The sequence below is a fragment of the Natator depressus genome, chromosome 3, assembly GCF_965152275.1.
Source record: "Natator depressus isolate rNatDep1 chromosome 3, rNatDep2.hap1, whole genome shotgun sequence".
Taxonomy (NCBI): domain Eukaryota; kingdom Metazoa; phylum Chordata; order Testudines; family Cheloniidae; genus Natator; species Natator depressus.
This window is the reverse complement of record NC_134236.1, coordinates 125856404-125879794: the sequence shown is the minus strand read 5'-3', so window position 1 is coordinate 125879794 and position 23391 is coordinate 125856404. Positions and strand designations below refer to the sequence as shown.

At 42.7% G+C, this 23391-nt stretch overlaps 1 protein-coding gene across 1 annotated transcript in view; it reads left to right on the top strand.

The window, feature by feature from the left end:
- Positions 1 to 23391, top strand: part of LOC141985044 (uncharacterized) — a 99718-nt gene that overhangs the window by 13886 nt on the left and 62441 nt on the right. Inside the window, exons 2-3 of the mRNA XM_074948750.1 lie at positions 3280 to 3396; positions 8860 to 9018. Coding sequence (XP_074804851.1) covers positions 3301 to 3396; positions 8860 to 9018 — 255 coding nt within the window. The 5' untranslated portion in view covers positions 3280 to 3300. The remainder of the gene's footprint in view (positions 1 to 3279; positions 3397 to 8859; positions 9019 to 23391) is intronic.

The window sequence follows — 23391 nt, the reverse complement described above, 5'->3', positions numbered from 1 at the left end:
GGGGGATTCTTCCAACTGTGAGCAATGTGCCTATTGAGCTGTACCTTGGTCCCCATCCAAAGAGACAGATTTTTGTAAATAGGAGGCAAATCAATAGTTTGGGTTTTTTGTTTTTAACACAGATTCTTTTTATATGTAAATCATTCTTATTTTTCTATATTTTTAGCAAACTTTTGTCCTGTGTGCTTTACTGAATGAAAAGTATTGTATAAAACACAAACTACCAATATAAATTCAATGCTGTCCTGGACATGTTATTACAACCAATTGTATCACTGTGGAAGAATATACGGAGTTGCATAAACATTTTTTTTTAAATAGTACCAAATTTATTTCTGAGGTAGCAGTTTCCGATATCAACTTTGGTCTCCTGTCAGCAAAAGGGAAGTGTTCACACTGAATCTCAAACAACAATCTTAAACAATTTACTTTAATCTGAGAAGTAGATTAACTTTTTTTTTTAAATTTGATTTATTTTAGCTCCCAACCACTTAATTATTGGTGTGAGTGCTTCTGTCGCTCCCAAAACAATTACCATGCAAATCTGGACTTTTTAAGAGTTGCCTTGTGATGGGGCGGACTGGGAATGAGACAGTCAACCCTTCCCTGCTGGCAGAGGAAGCCACGCCCCTGAGGCTCTGCTGGGCATGCTCCAACAGAGAGTCAAGTATAAAAGCCTGCAGAGCTGCTCAGTCAGGGCTGGCGGCTGTGGAAGGAGGACACCCAGCAGAGGCTCCAGCCCAGGAGCAGTGGCAACTTGTACAGGAGGGAGCCAAGGGGCCAGGAAGTGGGACCAGAGACTGGCAGCTGTGGGAACCCTAGGGAGCCCCAGGGGCTGAGGAACCTGAAGACCCTGATGCCACAGGGACTGCTACATTTGGAGAACTGGTAGAAAGTGACCCAGGAAAGGGAAGGGAGTGGTATCTCCCAGCATTCTGAGGGCAGCGTGTTGCAGTAGGATTCCCCGCTGACCCGGGGCAGATCACGCCATCAATGACAGGGCCCTGAGTTGGAGCCCGGTGAAGGCGGGTGGGCCCGGGCTCCCCTACTGGGGGTCTCTAACCCCTCCCCCCTTTTTTGTGACAACATAGTTCATCGACCCCTCTCTTACCTCAAAGGAGATAGATGAACTCCGGCTGCTGGGCCGGACTATCCTACGAGGGGAAGAGGACTTAGAGGGATTCTGGCCCTCAGGCCACACCACTTTAGGAGCTCCCTATAGAGACTCCGGCCACTAGGCCACGCTGTCCCATCAGAGGAAGAGAGTTTCGGGAGACTCTGGCCATTGAGCCATGTTGCTTTAGGAGCGCACTATGGGGACTCCGGCTGCTATGCCGCGCTATCCCACCAGGGGAAGAAGATTTAGAGGGACTCTGGCCATTGGGCCATACAGCCCTGACTACCGGGGAGGTTGTAGAACTGGTGTAGAAGCCGGGAGGCGGGGTTAACCTCGCCCCCCCTGGAATCAAAGGGGTTGACAAGGTACAAAACCTGCCACATGCCTCATACAATGATTGGTTTCTGTTGGGACCAAATTCCCAGGAATATCACCCTCCCGGGGGCTCATTTTATGGGAGTAATTTAGGAACATGGTAGGCCTATGAGATGGGCCAAGTAAGGCAAGGCTGGTTGATGAACAAACAAGCCATAAGTTTGTGATTTAAAAATAAATGAAGCAAAACAAGTTTTCCACAGTCAGAATTCGCTATATTAAATTAAATGTTTTCTTGCAGCCATGGCTTCAAGATAAGAAAATGAGCACCTAGAGTAGTCCAGAACAGGCTGAGAGAGACACAAATACTCACTCATAGTACATTCACTCTGCAACCAACAGCCTTCGCTAACTGCAATTCTAACAAACATCTCAAGATCAAAGGCTACCAGATCCTTACTTTGAACATGTCTGCTCTCTAAATACTGGGATCCTGATCATTTTCTAGATTTATAGATTCTCAGACCAGAAGGGACGATTGTGATCATCCAGTTTGACCTACTGTATAACACAGGCCACAGAACTTCCCCCAAAATAATGCCTAGATTTTAAATCAAGATTGATTTAAAAATTGTCTGATGGGAAATCCACAACGGTGCTTGGTAAATTGTTCCAAATTCTGGATACAGCCTGAAAGATACTTAATAAACCAGACAGGGCAGCACAAACAGTGTACAGAGTATTTTAAGGTCAGAGTTAAGGGTGATTGGGTACTTCAGTTCTGCCTTTCCATGCTTCATTTTATTTATCTTGATGTAGAGTTTCCTGGTCCTCTAATATTTGTTGTTTGTAAAGCCACAATGTTCTAATCAGGTTTAGTTTGAGTAAGGCATTGATATGATCTCACTGCTTTATCTCTAGTTTAACTTTTCTTTTTAGGGAGGGTCTGTGATTCTTAAATTCTTATAGAAATTACAAGAAATAATCTGTGACACCTTGATATTCCAACATTTCTGAGTTTAGAAGCATTTACTGAGTGTGTTGGACCCATCAATGCACATTACAGGTCCCTTGATTTGGAACTTTTGAGTTTTGTATGTGCGTGCATCTGCATCTAGCAAACTTTGGGTTCTGGTAGAGATTGTAAAGTATGTCTGGGGAAACTTCTATAGTTTGCTGGTGCAGCTTGCAAAATCCTGTCCCTAGGGCCAATGATTTAGCACTGCATTATCCCAGGTGCTTTGTGTGTGTTACTTTCAAGAGGAGCAGAAATCTATATTAAATTGTTGATACGAGTTTACATCTCTACCTCCAGTTTCATGAAGGTGTATGTTTGGTAATTCGGATTAGACTCTGGAAGTGGGTGGGTGGGTGTACACCATTCAAAATTGCTTTTTAAAAAAAGGTGAAAATTCAATTAAGTAGATATAGCCGTTCATGAGGCGTTTGCACTTGGAGGTGGGCTATGGGAGATCTCCCAGTGATTTGGTTCAAGCACATACAGTGAAGTCCGTTACTGAAAGCCATAGAAACAAAGTTCTTATACTAGTTTGTATATATTCTATGGAATACTTTACTAACTCATATTAATACTGAACAATAACTGAGTGGAAAATATTTATGGATTAAAATTTATAAACAAATTCTCAAACTGAGCCAAGCATCAGCTCCACAATTCTGAAAATTTAATTTTTGTATTATTCGGCTACTCTTTTTGGTTTCAGTGAAAGAGACAAAGCAAGGGTTCTGTTATGCACTGAAGAAGGTATGCACATGTTAAAGTGTGGCACTTATCCTAGCCATGATTGATCGGCCCCCTGTTTTGACATCCATATATTTCTGCCCAGAATGACAAAACCCCCAAAAAGATGACGAAAGATGACACCGGGAAGAAGAGGAACAACAAATCATCATTTAGTGATGAAGACAAGGAAGATGCAATGAAACAGGCCCTGCTAGAACAGGTAATTCCAGTATGATGTTTGCAGATAACTTAAACTACTGTGTGTAATAATTCCGTAGAGTTAGAACATTTGGATTGCCAGAACCCAAAGAGCTCTCCATTGTTATCCACATGGCCTGATGGCTTCTCTGGTTGTAAGGCTTATTCATTCCTTTGGCTGATAAAGGAGTTGATGCTGATGTTAATGCCCATTTTACCCTTACGTGGTATTCCATTAATTTCGGTGACGTTGCTCTTAAAAATTGGACCCAATGATCCAGTTCTTGTATAAAAACTCTCCTCAAAAAAGGCACTTCTGGTACCTATATTACTAAGGCGAAGGCAAACAGGAAGACGCATGGGAATTGAGGTAGCTGTAATTACCAGTACACTTAATGGGAGAGTCAGGTTGCTCTTACAACAGATTTTTTTTTTTTATAGCAGCTTGCAGATAAATGGGTAGTACATCTTATTAGCTATTTGTAAGCAGATTAGAATTCTCATCTTTAGAATTAGGTTAGATTAGAATTAGAAACATCAAACTGAAAGTTTAGCTAAAGTAAACATTATATAGACAATATTTGTGAATGTTCGTTTCATAATGTGGCAGTTGCCAGGTACCACCTTATGTCATGTAATGTAAGGCAGTTTTTCTTCTTTGAGTGGTTGCTCACGTCTATTGCACAGTAGGTGTGCGTGCTCGCCATGTGCACTGGTGTCGGAAGTTTTCCCCCTAGAAGTACCTGTAGGGGAGTGCCCCTAGCGACCCCTGGAGTGGCGCCTCCATGGCGCAGTATAAGGGCGCTGCACGCTCCCCCCACCCTCAGTTCCTTCTTGCGGCCAGTGAAGGTGCTTCGGAACTGCTCTGCTCCAGCTTTGCTGCAGCTTGTCCCCAGAGCTCTTGTTAGGTCAGTGTATGGTACCTGTAGTTAGTAGTTATTTAGTTAGTGCGCTTGGGCCGGGGCATACCCCACGCCTGGGTTTTAAGTTGTGGAACACTTGTAGGCGACCGATGCCAGTGAGTGATCCGTACACAGACTGTTTACACTGGGCGAAACCCATCTAAGCGATCACTGCAAGATTTGCAAGTTGTTTAAGCCTCGGACCGAGAGAGAGAGAGACATTAGGCTCCGGACCGTCCTGATGGAGTCAGCATTGACCCCGACGTTGTGGGTTGTTACATCATATCACCATACAACTATGATGCTATATAAAGTTCTTTGGGAACTTGGCAATCCAAACATAACTCTGTTGTCAGGGTCCAAAACAGTTTATTTAGAAAAGCAGGCACCCTTACTTTCTTAGCTGCCATTGAGTAAAGCACGGATATCTACTGAAAATGGATTTGGGGCCTGGCAATTTACTGAGCCACTGATCACAGAAATTCTTCTGCTGGGGCAGGGGTGAAATGGATGACAATATGCTCCTCTTGGGCCAGTGGGAACCTGGTAGTATTGAACCAGACCATAGTCAACAGCACCATCTGCTGGGAACTCACTATAATACTTTGAGATTATTTCAGTTATTCTTCAATATATTAACCTAAGAATATTTATATTCTATCTGTAAATATGCAGAGTGTTATCAGTATAATAGTGGGTAGTATATTGGCACTTTGAATACACAGAAAAATGAACAAAATAATTCAAACTTAAGTTCCTTCTAATTTAGAATTAAGAACACCGGGTCATAGAAGATAGAGAAAGAAAAGACCTGGTAGATTCACCTGTCACCAAACAAATGCAGCATATCGTTCCCAGATAGATCAGACATAAAACTGATATTGCACATGCATTTAGCTCAAAGGCACAAGAAAGCACTGGCTGTTGTATTGTATGATACTTATGCACTTCCAGCTTTAAGTATTGAACGGTACAGTGGATATAAGTTTATTACTAGTGTTCAAATGACTTACTATGTAATACACAGTGGACCCAAATTTTTAAAGGCATTTTGAGATTTGTGTATAAAGTATGTGTACAATTGTGCTCTTACATTTGCACGCACAATTGTTGGGATTTTGTATGTACAGTAGAACCTCAGAGTTACGTAACATCAGAGTTATGAACTGACTGGTCAACCACACACCTCATTTGGAAGTACGCAAACAGGCAGCAGCAGAGAGAGAGAGACGTACAAAAAGTAAAAACAACAGGGAGTCCGGTGGCACCTTAAAGACTAACCGATTTATTTGGGCATAAGCTTTTGTGGGTAAAAACCCCACTCTTTCAGATGCATCACGAAAGCTTATGCCCAAATAAATCGGTTAGTCTTTAAGGTGCCACCGGACTCTCTGCTGTTTTTGTGGATACAGACTAACACAGCTACCCCCTGATACTGGACACCAGAAAAACAAATACAGTACAGTACTGTGTTAAGCGTAAACTACTAAAAAAAGCCTGTTTCTGTTCTGGTTTCATTTAAAATGAAGATGGTTAAAAATGGCATTTTTCTTCTTCTTCATAGTAAAGTTTCAAAGCTGTATTAAGTCAATGTTCAGTCGCAAACTTTTGAAAGAACAACCATGACGTTTTGTTCAGCATTACGAACATTTCAGAGTTATGAACAACCTCCCATCCCAAGGTGTTCATAACTCTCAGGTTCTACTGTAATTAGTATTGAACATGCAGTCATAGTAATTGCATGTATAAACATAGGTGTGCAGTTTTGCTCATGGATTTTTCAGCCATCTTTCATTATAAACCTGACCCCGAAGGGCCTGTTCTTGAGCTACTGAAGTTGATGGCAAGACTCATTGACTTCACTAGCACGGAACTGGGCCCTAAGTATACTACTGGATAGTATTCTAGGTACCGGAATACTTACGGTATTCTTTAATACAATGTTGTAGATGCAAGCTTGGCTGAGAGAGAATTCTGGTACCTGAATTATCCATTATTTAATTTCACGATATCATTCAAGGAGACCTTCTAATTGTCTGATAAGTGCTAGCCATATAGGACCTGTATGTGCACTGTGACTTAGCTGACAGAGTCACTGCAGCCAACAGTTGATCGCAAGTCACTTTTTTCCATACATAGTATGCTCTCTTTTTATGAGGTATTCCATATAGTGACTTGCTGGCACTTTGATTTTCATTTGAAAAAAAAAAAATCTGTCTCATACCTAGAGCATCCAAATAATGAGTGTTTCAAGCGCAGCCCTGTAAGTCCCAGCAGTCAATTGACTTAAATGGAAGTTCTACTAAAACTTTTCCCAAGAAGCCCAAAAGATCCTGGAGTAAGGAAGTATTTTAAAAAGTGTTAACTCACATGCCCTGTCTTATGTCCATTTCCTTAGCTGTATTTTATCATCATAAGAAATTCCTAAATATTTCAAAGATCTTTGTCTTTCATTGTGTCTCTTCCCCCCTCCCCCCACCTTTAATTTAAAGGCTCTATAAAGCAAGTAGGGATACACAAAACAACTGTTAAAATAGCAAAGGGCTTTTTATTTTTTTAATAAGATTTTTCCAGATAATCTCCAGAATGAGCCTAAACTGAAACTGCTTATAAAAAAACAAACACCCCCCCCCCAAACTTGTGACTTGTTCTCTTTTTCTTCTCCGTTCTCTTGGTTTTATTTGTCACATCAAAAGCTTCTTTAAAAGAGCATGATTACAGGTGTCTCTTTCTCTCTAATGCTTTGTGAAGCTAGTCACTCTGAAGATGTCTTATGACAGGAATCATTGCTGAATGTTGGTGCCTGCGCCTTAATCCAGGTACTGCATAAAAAAAGATGCTTAGATATGTGGATTAGAATTCATCCACTGCTGGAGGGTTGTGGAGGCGAAATGTGAAGTGAGCCCCTTCCAGTCAGCACTGCAGAATATGCTTCTCTGTTTTCACAGCAGCAATCGCCCCTCTTTCTGCTGAACTATTTCTCAGCCTTCTAGGAATGTTTCATCAAAAGCTTTGACAGGTTTTAAATACAGTAAAAGTTGTGTTATCAGGCCCTGTACCAACTGGAAAGCTCTATAAACTGGCATTTTTAATCTTCATAGAAAGTTTGGTTTATAGTCTAGTTGGCATGGGGCTGGCAGGTTCCCAGCCTGGCTCCTCCTGGCTCCCCAGAAGCGGCAACGTATCTCTATTGCTCCTAGGTGGAAGTGCGGCTAGGCGGCTCTGTGCGCTGCGTCCGCTGCAAGCGCTGCGTCCGCAGCTCGTATTGGCTGCGGTTCCCAGCCAGTGGGAGCTGCAGAGCCAGCAGTCTGGGTGGGGGCAGCATGCAGATCTGCCTAAGAGCAGCAGGGACAGGTCGCCACTTGCGGGGAGCCGCCCAAGGTGAGCACCCCCCGGATCCGGCACCTCAACCCTCTGCCCCAAGCCCCCTCCCATACCCAAACTCCCAACCCTGCACCCAAACTCCTTTCCTCTTAGTTGACTGGAATTTTTCACTTACCAACACCCCCCATTCCTCCAACATGCAGGATAAAAAAGCGTTTATTGTAATTGTTTAAACTACAATGGTGGTGCTGCTGCAGTCACTTCATAACTTCCTTGTCTTTTTCTTCCATCTTTCCAGGAGTTCCAGGGCCCAGGAGCCTTCTTTTCCTCCTTGCTTTCAAATGAGGACTGAGTGTAACTTCTAGTGGTGCCTACCAGCTTACTTCAGGGACCAAATTCTGTGCTGATTTACATCCTGTTGAAATCAGTGGGATTGCACAGGATTTCAGTGCAGAATTGGAAGAGCCAATGCCTCTGCTAGAGGGGATTGCAGAGAGAAATACTATCGATACAGCCATTAGATGAGAAGGACATGTTCTCGTCACCCCCCTCCCAACTTCTTCTTTCCTGTTGATATCCACCTAAACACAATCTCAAGTATCATCCATTCCTCACAGCAGATGGATGCCCATAATGACTTCTTTGCGAGCAATGCAAGATGTTCTCTCCTTCACTCCCAGTCCCTCCTCATTTGGGAGTTAGGGATCCCACTCAGCACATGGATTCTGACTCCATTCCCTGTTTGTAGTGTTTCTGATGTCTGTACTTAGAACAGAAATGAGTAGAGCTGGTTGGAAAATGCAGATTCGTTGAAAGTGAATTTGAATGTCATTTTGAAACGCTGCATTTTAACCTTTTTGGAATGGAGCATTTTTGATTTTTCTGTTTCAAAATGACTGATTTTTTTTTTTTATAAAATGAGACGAGTCCACATTGGGATGATCAAAACATTGTTTCACATTGCAGGGGTTTTTTGAAAATTTGATTCATGGGAAATCTCAAAAAAAAAAAAAAAAAAAAAAAAAAAGCTTCATTCTGTTCCAGAACGGAAAAAAATTCAAAATTGCGAAACTCTTTCTCCGAAGCAAAAAATCTGGCTCCTGCACAACTCTACAAGTGAGCCTATATTCTGATGAGGAAAGTCCATGTCCAGTTATTTTGGAAATGGAAGTGGTTAGTGTAAAGGTGGAAAGAAAATACACATTTAACAAAAAATAAACAAACCCAAACCCCAAATTCATGTGGATATTTTCTTCCAGCGCCATCTTGAAAACTACAAAAATCTATACAGGCTGAGAAATGCCATGTATGTGCGTTACAGGGATTTGTTGAACAAGAAAGTTCAAAAGCAACGAATTCAGATCCAAATGTCTGATCTCAACTTCAAGCAAACTCTTGAACAGCAAGGAAGAAAAAAGGTATGAATTTTTATTTTGTGGGAAAAGAAGGGGGATTTGCCTACTGAAAATATAGGGAAATGTTTAGAAAGAAATAGAAGGCTTGACTGGAAAATTTAAGAGATTTTTTTCCCCATACCCTTTTGAAGTTGTAGGAGTTGTCTTTTCTAATATTAATATGCAGGGTTTATGTGAATAACACCCATTAGCATTAATACAATTTAACTATAAATCCCCTCCTTTCATGGGAGGGTGGGCAAGTTGGTCTGTTGGTGGGGAATTATTGAAAGTTTCAAACTCAGGATTTTCTCCTGGAAAGTGAGCTTGTTGCAAGAAGAAAAATGACTGATTAAACTGGAAAATGTTCTTAAGAACACAGTGAGATTAAAAATAATCCTCTTTTAAAAAAAGTCCTTGCCTGAGTCACTAATAATTATTGATGAGTAAAGACAAAAGATTCTTAGAAAGCTGGCTTAGTTTTCACCATTTTTGGTGTATGAAAACAAATTAGTGCATTTCACTTTTTCTTTCAGTAAGTCACTTGCAAGAATGTATTGATATTTAATTAAATCCATTAAATGTTAGCTTTTATAAAGCACCCTCCCCGCCTCCCCCCCATTTTATGTAAAAACTAAAATTTGGACTTTACTTTAAAGCAACGCTGCCAGGTAGTTTAATGGATGCTGAATCCCTAGCACAATCACCTACTGTGCTTTTAATCTTCTTATTTTTTAATGTGGAACACAAGCCACAAAAGTAAGGCTGTGTCTATTCTGAGCTTACACGTTAATTACTCTGGAGCTCTCGCTGTTGGTACCACCAGTGGAGCTGACCTGGTGATGATGCAAGAATGGGACATTCTAAGAGAGAGCTCCGTTTAGATAAGGCTAAAAAGTGTGTATTTGAATAGGCTAGTACTATAAAATGCAAGTATAGGACAGCCACTTTCAGAGGAAATTAGGACTAAAATATTTTAAGAAATATCAAAATGTTTAAAACAAATTTTTTTTTCTAATGTAGCAATCACAAAATTCTGATTTGTGGAAAAAACAAATGATCTCCTTGCTCTCCTATGATACATGAAATAAAACAGATGTAAACTGAAATGAGGAGGATGGTCCCTTATGATGCTGGAAGACTGAGAGAGATGCGTAAATTTTTGGGAGTTGGTTTTTAGGCATCACTGGGAAATGCAATATCTGTGTGTGACTTACTCTTCTTTGAGAATTGCCTCTGTGCATTCGCACTTGTGGGATATTGTGTTCTTGGTGTTGAGCTGTGGAACTGCCTTGAAAAGCTGTGTGTGTTGATGGGGGGAGGATTGCGCAAAAGAGATCTTGCGTGAAGTTGAACTTCTTGCCCTATTCTGCAAAGGGAATGCGCCTCCCTACCTGTGGAGTCCTGACATTATATAGGATTCCAAAACAGAGGGGAAGGCGGGCGTGTACTATGAATGCATGGAGGTGACTTTTGAAGAGCAACAGTTACTGTTAAGTACTCTCTCTCGTTTCCAAAGTAATTCAAAAGAAAAGAGGACTATGCATGTGAACCAATAAAATCACTTTTCAGGCCCTCACGTAGTCATTAAAGGTACCCACATTTCTTATCCTTTGTAGGTTATGTGCAATTTTTTTTTTTGCTTCTTTATAACATTTGAGCACCTAAAATGCAGTTCTGCAGATGGTTTAACACAACTTCTGACAACCCAAACCTATAGCGTCTGTTTGTGCTCAAGATTTATTGGTAACTCAAGGGGATACATTTTAGACAGCAGTTTTCTTATGCTTAAAGATCTTGTATGTTGCAAAGACTTTTTAAAAAAAATCCCTATGATGTAATACTGAGGGATAATAAAAAATCAGCAATAATCCAACAAATCCAAACCCCAGAAAGAGTGGTCATTTTGGACTTTGCCTTATTTGTGGACTGTGTGTTAAAGTAAACACCTGCTCATGCAGTACAAACCCAGTGGTCTTTCCTTTGCAGATGACTTTAGAAGCTATGTATGTTGGGTCCTCAACACTTGCTTAGGCACCTACATAAATGGCCTGTCTTTCAAAAGTGTTGAGGACCCAACAGCTTCTATTAAATTCAAATCAGTTATGCCAGCAGAGATTGTGCTGTGTGTTTTGTTAATGTAAGATTTACAATATCGTTAAGTATTCATGTCTTTGCATTTAAACACTTGGGTTTGTACATGTGAGAGCTAAAGACATTTTTGTCAATTAGCAAATTTAACTAGACTTTGAAACTAGGCAGAATTCTGTTGCAATGCCTAGAAATCACAGCTGGTCCACAAAAACCAGTTTCCATAGGTTGCAGCTCCCCAGATGTGGATACTGGGAATTTGCTACCCACCCATTGCTAATGGGGCTTCTTTCCTGGAGTCCCTCTCAGCAGTGCTTGTGGATCTGTAAAAGGTTGTTGGGAGGACTTACATTCCTCTTCTGATTTTAAAAATAAATAAATAGGAGCTATCCCCCTGAATCTTCACTGCTGAGCATGTCATTTTCACCTTAAGCACTAGAGAACACTGCTGCCTTAAATAGAAGACCAGTTTATTTCTCAAGGTTGCATGTCAAGCTGAGAAAGTGAAACTGGGGTGGCAAGTGAGTTCTGGATCTTGGTAATCCCTCAGAAGCTAGATGGGGAAGAAGAATTGTAGAAAGAGCATTTTTGAGCAGCTATTTATCCTGCACTGATGAATCAGGCTCTGAAACCCACCTTCCTCCCTGGGCTTTAGAGCCCAAACTCTAGCCAGAGCCCAAATGTCTCCACAGCGGTTTACTGCTGTAGTGCGAGCTCTGAGACTCACTATTGAGGGTTTTAAAACACAGTGTAGACATACCTGCTTCTTTTATCAGTAAGGGGTCCACAGTCTAGCCTGTTATTTCACGTGTTGTAACACATGATGATGTGAAAATTGTGTTGTGCTGTGATGACAGTGCATTGGGCAGGGACTGTCTCTTGTGTGCTTGCACAGCCCTAGCACAGTGGGACCCTGGTTTATGATTGGGGTCCTGAGGCACCATTGCAATAAAATATAATTTAATAACAATTTTCAGGATAGCTGAACTATCCTACTAGCAGGATGTGGGAGTGTACTGGTGAAACTGGGATCCCAAAAAACTGAAACCAAATGACAACGCTATGCTAGGAAATACAATGTTTTATTGTTGCATGTGAACTTGTAGCATTATTTATGCATAGGGTCCTTACCAAGTTGAAGTCAAAACAAGCAGGCAGCAGTGAGGTCCCCCCCGCCACCCTCCGTAACTGCATGATCACAAGCTTCACTAGATGGCGCTTGTATTAGGTTCGTTTGGTGTTAACAGGTTAAAACTGTGTGTGGGAATTTACGCTACTGTTCTTTCACGAGTATCTGGAGACAATAAAACAGACATGTTTATAAAATTGCAACCATTCTTACAGGAGCACATGACACTGTTACAGAAATATTCTGAGCAATTTAAACTATTTAATCAGAGGCTTAGATTTTCCTGTAACAGGTTGTCATATTGAGGTCCAAATTCTCTGCTAGTGTCAGTGGGCACAGTGCCAGTGACTTCAGTGGAGTTTTTCCACAATAGGCCAGAGACTTTGGTCTTATTATTTTTGTTATTTCCTTCCTTTGACCCCAGCGCTCATTTATCAGCAATGAAAAATCATGAAACTGAAGTGATTTATACTAAAGCAGTGAATCCTGCGTCCTTTCCAGCTTCCTGAATAGATAATCTTTAGGGCTTTCGATTAATCGCAGTTAACTCACGCCATTAACTAAAAAAAAAGTTAATCTGGACTAATTACAGTTTTAATTGCACTATTAAACTATTAATAGAATACCAATTGAAATTTATTAAATATTTTGGATGTTTTTTACATTTTCAAAATATTGATTTCAGTTACAACACAGAATACAAAGTGTGCAGTGTTCACTTTATTGTTTTTATTAATAAAAAATTGCATCTGATGAAGTGAGCTGTAGCTCACGAAAGCTTATGCTCAAATAAATTGGTTAGTCTCTAAGGTGCCACAAGTACTCCTTTTCTTTTTACTGTAAAAATGATAAACAAAAGAAATATTTTTCCATTCACAGCATACAAGTACTGCAGTGCAATTCTTTATCATGAAAGTGCAACTTACAAATGAGGAAATATTTTTGTTACATAACTGCACTCAAAAACAAAACAGTGTAAAACTTTAGAGCCTACAAATCCACTCAGCCCTATTTCTTGTTTAGCCAATCGCTAAGAGAAACATGTTTGTTTACATTTATGGGAGATAATACCTTCTGCTTTTTATTTACAATGTCATCTGAAAGTGAGAACAGGCGTTCGCGTGGCACTTTTGTAGCCAGCATTGCAAGGTACAGTATTTATGCGCCAGATATGCTAAACATTCGTATGCCCCTTCATTCTTCGGTCACCATTCCAGAGGACATGCTTCCATGCTGATGATGCTCATTAAAAAAATAATATGTTAATTAAATTTGTGACTGAACTCTTTTGCGGGGGGAGAATTGTATGTCTTCTGTTCTGTTTCACATGCATTCTGCCATATATTTCATGTTATAGCGGTCTTTTATGATGACCCAGCACATGTTCATTTTAAGAACACTTTCACTGCAGATTTGACAAAATGCAAAGCAGGTACCAGTGTGAGATTTCTAAAGATAACTACAGTCCTCAACCCAAAATTTAAGAATCTGAAGTGCCTTCCAAAATCGGAGGGGGCAAGGTGTGGAGCATGCTTTCAGAAGTCTTAAAAGAGCAACACTCTGATGCGGAAACTACAGAACCCAGAACCACCAAAAAAGAAAATCAATCTTCTGCTGGTGGCATCTGACTCAAATGATGAAAATGAACATGCGTCGGTCTGTACTGCTTTGGATCGTTATCGAGCAGAACCCGTCATCAGCATGGACGCATGTCCTCTGGAATGGTGGTTGAAGCATGAAGGGACATAAGAATCTTTATCGCATCTGACATGTAAATATCTTGTGACACTGGCTACAACAATGCCATGCAAACGCCTGTTCTCACCTTCAGGTGACATTGAAACAAGAAGCGGGCAGCATTATCTCCACAAATGTAAACAAACTTGTTTGAGCAATTGGCTGAACAAGAAGTAGGATTGAGTGCACTTGTAGGCTCTAAAGTTTTTACATTGTTTTATTTTTGAATGCAGTTATTTTTATGTACATAATCCTACATTTGTAAGTTCAATTTCTTTATCATGAAAGTTGTACTACAGTACTTGTATTAGGTGAAATAAAAAATACTATTTCTTTTGTTTTTTACAATGCAAATATTTGTAATAAAAATAAATATAAAGTGAGCACTGTACACTTTGTATTCTGTATTGTAATTGAAATCAATATATTTGAAAATATAGAAAACAGAATACTATTTGTTTAAATATTTTTGGATATTATTGTTTAACAGCTCAATTAATTTTTTTCATCGCTTGACAGCCCTAATAATCATATGTCCCTTATTTTGAGTCTATTAAGCCCAACTTGGTCTCTCTCACGTTTGGGCTTTGGCAGGTTGAATGAAATGGTTCCTTCCCAATTTACAAGATGGCTACCATTGCAGGAAGCATCAATCATTAGCTTAGTTCTGACAGTGCTGTTGAATTTTTACCTTCCAAAAAGAGAGAATACAACCAAGTTAAAAACAAAAACTATGGGAGAGTCAGCCCATATGGAAAGTCTATTGCAATCCATAAAGAATGATAACTTTTTCTGTAGCCATTTTAAATCAGTCTGTAGAGTTGTATAGTAGGAATGTAGCTTTCTAGTCAGTTCTGTATGTTGGTTTAAAACATCTATGGAAAGTAGTGTTGGATGAAAAATTGGACCAATTTTCCTTATGATTTTTCATTAAAAATATTTTCTCAGAAATAGTTTTGGTAAAAGTTTTCTAGCCATAGGTAATAGAAAGGACTTAATTTTCTCTTTAAATTCACAGGTGTTTGGCTTTTTTTGTTTTTGTTTTTGGTTGGGGTTTTTTTGTTTTTGTTTGTTTTTTGTTTTGTTTGTTTTTTATAAATCATACTGATGTCATCTCGTTTGAAATATACAGGCTGTTTCCATAAGGGAGATGATTTAGGTACTCTTCCTCTGGTCCCAGATCTTGCTCTAAAACTAGGGTGACCAGATAGCAACTGTGAGAAAACAGGACAGGGGGTAGTGGGTAATAGGCTCCTACATTTAAAAAAAAAAAGTCCCCAAAAACGGGACTGTCCCTATAAAAACAGGACATCTGGTCACCCTATCTAAAACAAGTATTTTGATGGTGGGAATAAAAACAAAGTTATCACTAAACATGTGACTCTGCCCAGCGTGAATAAACTAAAGAGTAGCAACCCTGCCATTACTTGCCAGCCATACAGATCTGAGTGTCTTTCATATAATTTATGATTGACACAATTATCCTGAAAAGGACATGATTATTGGCAAGACTGCTTCCAAGCTTCCTATGGTATTTCTCACACTACCAAGTCTGCTGGTGAAGCATGTTTATAGCTGCTGAGTCAGGCGTTAGGCCTAGTGAGAAGAGTCCTGACTGCAGGAGCAATCCCTACTCCAATGGGATTAGAAGGAGCCACGTCGACCATTTTACCATTAGGACACCAGTCAGTGCAAAACTGTTCTTCTGCATCAGACTGGTCCGTTTCCCCGGAGTTTATGGGAGCCGCTGAAGAGCTTGGCAGGTAGGGAATGTGAGGCTCAGAGGAACCTGTTCTGGTGCTGTTGGAATGAGAGTTGGGGCAAGAGAAGTTAGGGAGCTGAGGGAAGTGAGAGAGGGAAGTGAAATGTAAAGTGGGACTGGTGTGGGGAAGGAAGGGATGAGAGAAACAGGAGAAGAATTTTTATTCTAAAGACAAGTATGTTCTTCCTTTAGGCATCTAATGGTTTTAAAAGTATCCCACAAAGCAGTCAGATGGGATTAGGTGAGCAGGTATGGCACACACTATGCACTCACTAACAGCTCCTAGGAGAGAGCCTTGCGCTCTGGAGGTAGAGCTATGCCAGACTTACTAGTTCTGGTTCACACGGTTTGAACTTCACCTCCCTGAAGTTTCACTTGGCGCTCTAATGACCCCAAATTCAAAACAAACTTGACTGAAACCAATGAGTTTTGCATGGTTCACACACACAATTTGTGTGTGTGTGGGGGGGGAGACGCTCACTTGAAACTCTGCTTAGGTTCACGTGAATAGCTGGCAAACCTTTGGGGGAAACTGGGCATTCTTCTTCGAGTGATTGCTCATGTGTATTCCACAATAGGTGTGCATACTCGCCAGTGCACCGGTGCCAGAAGTTTTTCCCCTAGCAGTACCCATAGGGGGAACACCCCAGCAACCCCTGGAGTGGCTCCTCCATGGCGTGGTATAAGGGGAGCTGCGCACTCCCCCCACCCTCAGTTCCTTCTTGCCACCAGTGAAGGTGCATCGGAACTACTCTGCTCCAGCTTTGCTGTAGCTCGTCCCCAGAACTTTTTGTTCGTTCAGTGCTAGTATCTGTAGTTAGTTAACTGTTCAGTTAGTTAGAGTGCCCGGGCCGGGGCATGCCCCGCGCCCCGGGTTTTAAGTCGTGTGACACTTGTAGGCGATCTATGCCAAGGAGTGACCCACCCGCAGACGGTTTACGCTGTTTGGGAGAAACCCATATCAGCGATCCTTGCAAGATTTGCAAGTCATTTACACCTCGGACTGAGAGATTAGGCTCCAAGCTATTCTGATGGAGTTGGTGCTGACCCCTACTCCGGTGCACCGCTCTGAGTCGGCACCGCAGCATCGGTGGGCGGCGGCCTTCCGGTGCCTTCTACCAGTCGGCACCGCTCCCCATACACGGGGCACAAGAAGGCAAAGGAAACGCCTTCTTTGCAGTGGCTCCGAGGGAAACCAGGGGCAGAGACTAGACCCATGTCGGGCAGTCCTCGATTCCCTCCGGCCTCTAGGCCTCCAACTCACATAGAGTGGAGTAGCCCGGCTGCTTCGGAAACACAGGAGGCCCTGTAGGCGGCCCGGGACGTCATGTCCATGCTGGTACCAGGAGCGCCGCCAGCGTCAGCACCATGCTGCAGGAGCAAGCCACCGCTGGGTTCTCCGCAGTCGCCCCCAGCTCCAGGGAATGTTCCCAACGCCGTTCGTCGCCCAGCGACAGTTCAGGGCGTAGTCCATGTGGATCGCCCTCAACTCCCACCAGACTGTCAGGATGGGTGCCGTCCGACCGAAACTCTCGGCACCACTCCGCGTCACGGAGTGAGTACCAACGAGACCGAAGCAGATGTTGCCAGAGGTCCTCATCTCATAGGGATTACCATGGCCGGTCATGGCACGGACGTCGATGCTGTTCCCACTCAGAATCCACTCCAAGAGTCCGCCAAGGCATTGCCTCCGCAGCCCAGGGCATCGATCACCGGCACCTCGCAGTCACAGGTCCGCCCGTCGGAGCCGATCGCAGAGCAGCAGCTACAGACGGTACTGGTCCTCCGCATCGAGGTCGCAGTCCCATGGGCAACGTCACTCCCGGCCCCACTGTTCCTCCCAGACCCCATACAGCGGCAGGTTGTTCGTCAGCCCGGCCTCCGCTTATAGTCGCCCTTCTATGGGACAGGCCAGCCAGGCTGAACAACCAGGGCCCTTCGGTGCCACAGCCAGTGCAGTGGCCCCGTGGCCAGCCCAATGGTACCAGTGGGCACCATGGCCCCGACACAGCCCCCGGTGGGAGCCCGCTCGGTGGCCAGAGCCCCAGAGGCACCGTCAGCCTCCCTCTCCAGACCTCCGAGGAGGGGGTAGGTGGGACATATGTCCTCGGCACCATGCCCAGAGTCTGACCAAGTGGTGCATCCTCCAGTGCCGGCGGACACCAAGAGCACCGTGCCGGCCTCCTCGCCCTCCCCGGATGTGTCCCGCAGGAGGACTTTAGGGCCCATCAAAAACTTGTTTAGCCTAACTAAAAGAAGGTTGAGGGGAGATATGATTGCTCTCTATAAATATATCAGAGGGATAAATACCAGAGAGGAAGAGGGAGAGGAATTATTTAAGCTCAGTAGCAATGTGGACACAAGAACAAATGGATATAAACTGGCCACCAGGAAATTTAGACTAGAAATTAGACGAAGGTTTCTAACCATCAGAGGAGTGAAGTTTTTGAATAGCCTTCCAAGGGAAGCAGTGGGGGCAAAAGATCTATCTGGCTTTAAGATTAAACTCAATAAGTTTATGGAGGAGATGGTATGATGGGATAACATGGTTTTGGTAATTAAATATTCATGGTAAATAGGCCCAATGGCCTGTGATGGGATATTAGATGGGGTGGGATCTGAGTTACCCAGGAAAGAATTTTCTGTAGTATCTGGCTGCTGAATCTTGCCCATATGCTCAGGGTTTAGCTGATTGCCATATTTGGGGTCGGGAAGGAATTTTCCTCCAGGGCAGATTGGAAGAGGCCCTGGAGGTTTTTTGCCTTCCTCTGTAGCATGGGGCACGGGTCACTTGCTGCAGGATTCTCTGCTCCTTGAAGTCTTTAAACTACGATTTGAGGACTTCAATAGCACAGATATAGGTGTGAGGTTTTTTGCAGGAGTGGTGGGTGAAATTCTGTGGCCTGCATTGTGCAGGAGGTCAGACTAGATGATCATAATGGTCCCTTCTGACCTAAATATCTATGAATCTATAAAAGGGTGGCATCAAACCTCCACCTCCAGGTAGAGTAGTTGAAGGAACCCTCAGACTACCTGTTCAACGTGCTGTCCTCTTCGGCACCGGGCAGGGTAGCTTTGCCCCTCCACAAAGCAGTGGCAAAAATTTCAAATGTCTTGTGGCAAACACCGGCTCGCTGGCCCCCATCTCTAAGAAGGCAGAACGCAAGTACTTTGTACCCACCAAAGGGCACGAGTGCCTCTACACCCACCTGGCACCCAACTCCCTGGTGGTTGAGTCATCTACCACAGGGAGCGGCAGGGCCAACCAGCCCCTACCCCGAAAAATAAAGAATTGCAGAGGCTCGACTCTTTCGGGAGAAGGCTTTAGTCTCCCTCGAGTTTTTAGTTGCGGGTGGCAAACCACCAGGCACTCCTGGGCAGGTACGAATTCAATTTGTGGGGTTCCCTGCCCTAGTTCGAGCATTCCATCCAGGAGCGTGATAAGAAAGCATTCAAGGCGCTGGTGGAGGAGGGTACAGCGGCTGTCAGAGCATCCCTGTAAGCGGCTTTGTATGCAGCAGACATGGCAGCACGGTCCATGGCCTTGGCGCTGTCCCTGAGAAGGGCGTTGTGGCTACTGCTGTCCGGGCTGCCCAGTGGAGCGCAGGCTGCCATGCAGGATCTCCCGTTTGACGGCAAAGCTCTGTTTGCGGAGCAAATGGATACAAAGCTGCATGACATGAAGGACCCCTGCACGACCCTCCAGACTCTGGGTCTCTATGTCCCGGCTCTGTCCAAGTCTAAGTTTAGGCCGCAGCAGGCTCCCGCTCAGGCCACCCAGCCGAAGTACGAGGCAGCCTATCGCATGTTGAGGGTCTATAAAAGGCGCCCTTAGAGGCAGTCGCGGCCTGCCCCGCAACCTGGGTCCTCCAAGGGCAAACAGTCGGGAAAAAGGAGGTTTTGACGGGACACTCGGAGGCGCCCTGCCAGTTCTCCTCAGGGATCCTCCCCTCCTTAATGAAGCTTCCCTTCTACAATTGGTTGTGTGCTTTCCTCCCAGAGTGGTCACGACTAAAGGCCAAAGGAAGACTCAGGCCCATCCTGGACCTGCAGGATCTAAACCAGTTCATGGTGAGGCTCAAGTTCTGTATGGTCTCACTGGCCTCTATCATCCCCTCCCTGGATCCCGGGGACTGGTACGCTGCCCTCAACCTTATATGTGGCCCATGTCCCCATCCAGGACATTTGTAGGGCCGCTACGTGGTCTTAGGTTCACACGTTCACCTCACATTATGCGATCGTCTCCCAAACCAGGGATGACGCCAGGTTTGGCAGGGCCATACTCCGTCCCGGGAATTTGTGACCTCCTACCCACCTCCAACAGATATAGCTTGGAATCACCTATTGTGGAATACACGTGAGCAATCACTCAAAGAAGAAAAGACAGTTACCTTTTCCGTAACTGGTGTTCTTCGAGATGCGTTGCTCATGTCTATTCCACATCCCACCCTCCTTCCCTCTGTCAGAGTTGTCTGGCAAGAAGGAATTGAGGGTGGGGGGAGTGCGCAGCTCCCCTTATACCACACCAGGCCGGCACCACTCCAGGGGTCGCAGGGAGTGCTCCCCCCCTCCACAGGTACTGCTAAGGGAAAAACTTCCAGCACCGGTGCACGTGGCGAGCACACACACCTATTGTGGAATAGACACGAGCAATGCATCTCGAAGAACACCAGTTACAGGAAAGGTAACTGTCTTTTCATAATTTTACATTCATAGTAGGTTACATTTGGTTTAGGACCGTCTTTGGGGATATTGGCCAGGACACTGGGGTTATTGTCTGAAGGGCTCCCTAGAGAGATGCAGTTTAGTATTCTCTTGAAAGATAGTTTCGATGATGGAGGTCCTTCATCCTGGGGGATCTCCACTCCACCAAGGACAGGCTGAGATGCTGGTGTGATGTGACTTGTTTGTGCTTTGCTGCCGCTGGTGTATAGTGCCAGCAATGGGGCTGCTTTTTATCGACTGAGCTCTAGAGTGTAACTTGATTGTTCCAGGGGAGTTGAGATGTCTCCCGTTTTAGCGTGGCCCTGGCTGAAGTATTTCACAGGTTCCCCTTCTCCTGCTGTCCCTTAAATTCTTTCACAAATGCACACTCTAGTGTGCCTATGACCTAATCCCCCAGACTCACTCTGATGCCATGCATTGCAGTTGGGGAGAAGAAGGCCGACACTGAATCTTGGGCTATCCAGCTGGGGAACCTAGAATAGATTTGCAGGATGCCCCAGATTTGCTTGACTCATCCCTGTTCTGTAGTCTGACCACTGCCATGACTGGCCCAGTCATAGCACTGACGCATAAATCATAAAACTTTACTTTGTGACGTGCTTTGGGATTCCCTGAATGTGCAGTATAGCACCTTCCCTTTTCTCTCAGCAAGAGAATCTGGTGGCTGCTACACAAGAACCGCATACAGGAGTTTTCAAAGCAGGAGTCATTTATAGAAGTTCCCTTGCTAGCAACAGGTGGGACTAACCAATGAGGTTTAAAAGCAGCTTGGTGTAGGAAGCGATTAACAGTAATGTATATATCCATCTTCACTATAATACTAGATGGGGCATTTCAATCCATGCCTCTTTGCTTGTTTGAGGGGGATTAGATGAGCATGCAGAGGCTCAGTACGTTTTGACTAATTTGCCATTCAATCTTGAAGTATTAAACCATTTAGCAACTCCATAAATTTAAGAACTATTTTCATTTTTTTTAAATTGTTTAAAAAACAAAAATACCAAAACTCAACATGGCAGGTTTTGGCTTTAGAGGTAACTAATGGCTGAACTGAACTCCTTTTTCCATGGAAAATAAGTTTTTATTAAGGAAACTTAGCTGTCATCTGCACTTCAAAAATAACAATGCTTAAAAGTAAACATAACATGACTGTACTCTAGCCATATTTTAACATGTTAGAGAACTGTTCTCATTTTGAGAGATACTTAAACAAAAACATGTTTATAACATGGTTTTCATCTGTCTATTTTAACCCAGTTTAACCCACAGTTTAACTATTACATTTAATTTTTAATAGTTGTTTAATGCAATGGTTTGTCTAATGGTTCAGTTATGTGGTTATTTTAATAGTGTAGATGGAGACTTGGACACAATCTTAGAGTTACTGATGTTTTCTGGAGAACTTTGGAAAACATTGTTCTGTGTTGTATAGTGCACAGTGGGGCTGTGTATGTGTCTAGGGCTCTTAGGGGCTACCACAGTAGAAGAACAATGAACAATAATTTTCTTTTAAATCCTTTATAGATGGAGCTAACACATGAATTAAGGTCTAATTTTAAATACTGTTCTATTTTTGCTGTACTTTAATGAGATTTGGCCAGCCAACGTGAATAGGAACAAATGTAAGAACTCTTTTATTTGGGGGGGGGGGGGGGGAGGTCTTCTAATTTAGGTCCCTAGTAGCACGGGGGGGAGGGGGCTGGGGCAGTATTTTAAACACAGTTCTAACACCATTTGGCCTCATCCATGATGTCTAGTCAGGTTAGACCATGTTAGAAATCAGCTCAGTTGGTACTAGGTAAAATTTTCAAAAGTGCCTAAATCACTTAGGTTCTTTTGAAAATGTTACTCGTGTTTTAATGAAGTAAATGTGATCCAGTAGTTAGGTTTTGTATAAATAGTCTAACCCCACGAATAATGTTTTTCCATGTTTTTTCTTTTAAACTCCAATGGAATCATGATTTTGTGGGGGTTTTTTTGTTTTGTTTTAAAGCAATAAATGTTTTCCTTGCAGTATCTGAGAATCTGAGAAATGAGACTGAGTACAAGCCAAAGTGAAACTGGCTTAATTGATTTCCATTTTTTGGTGGTTGAATTGTGAAAAAGATAAACAGTAATGGTAAAATGGTAAACGGTAAAAAGCTATTTTGATTTGTAAAAATCTTTCAGTTTTACTAATCGAAGTGGGTGTTCATATCACAGGTAAAAACATTGTTTACAGTGTATGATTTTAAAATTATCAGTGTACTTCTAAATATAGTTTCTGAGTTCTGTTATTGGACGACTGCAAAACTGGATGTATATTCTCTGGGACTTTCTTTCCTTTGTTTGTATTGTTAGGGAAAAATGCATGAAAACAAGATCTTTGTTTCTGAAGATTTCATCTACTCCCTCTGTTTATTCCCTTACTTGATGTTAAAATCCTGTCTTTGTGACATGACCTTTGGCTTTGTAGAAATGATTATAATGTCACCAAAGAGAAGATATTGGCATTATTAGCTGAGAAGTAACCAGCCAGGATAAAATTAACTTTTGAGGAACAAAGGCCTGGTTTCATGTGAATTTCCCAGGGAATTATAAGAAAACAACCAAAGGGAAGAGAAATCTAGAAAACAAAAGCAGAATTGTCTTTAAATCAAATGTTTTCCAAAGTTTTCCCTGAGATCTCAGCAAACATTTAAATACAGTTCTGTGAGCTTCAGTGCTGCATTATTTTGATGTGTTGTTTTTATGACCTCTTTGATATAAGTAGTTTTCCTAATTTAACAAATTTATTTGGGCATAAGCTCATGAAAGCTTATGCCCAGATAAATTTGTTAGTCTCCAAGGTACCACAAGTATTCCTCCATTTTTTTTTATTTTATTTTATTTTTGCTGATACAGACTAACACGGCTACCACTCTGAAACCTGTTTTCTAATTTAGGCACTTTTCCTTGTCCGTAATAATACTGA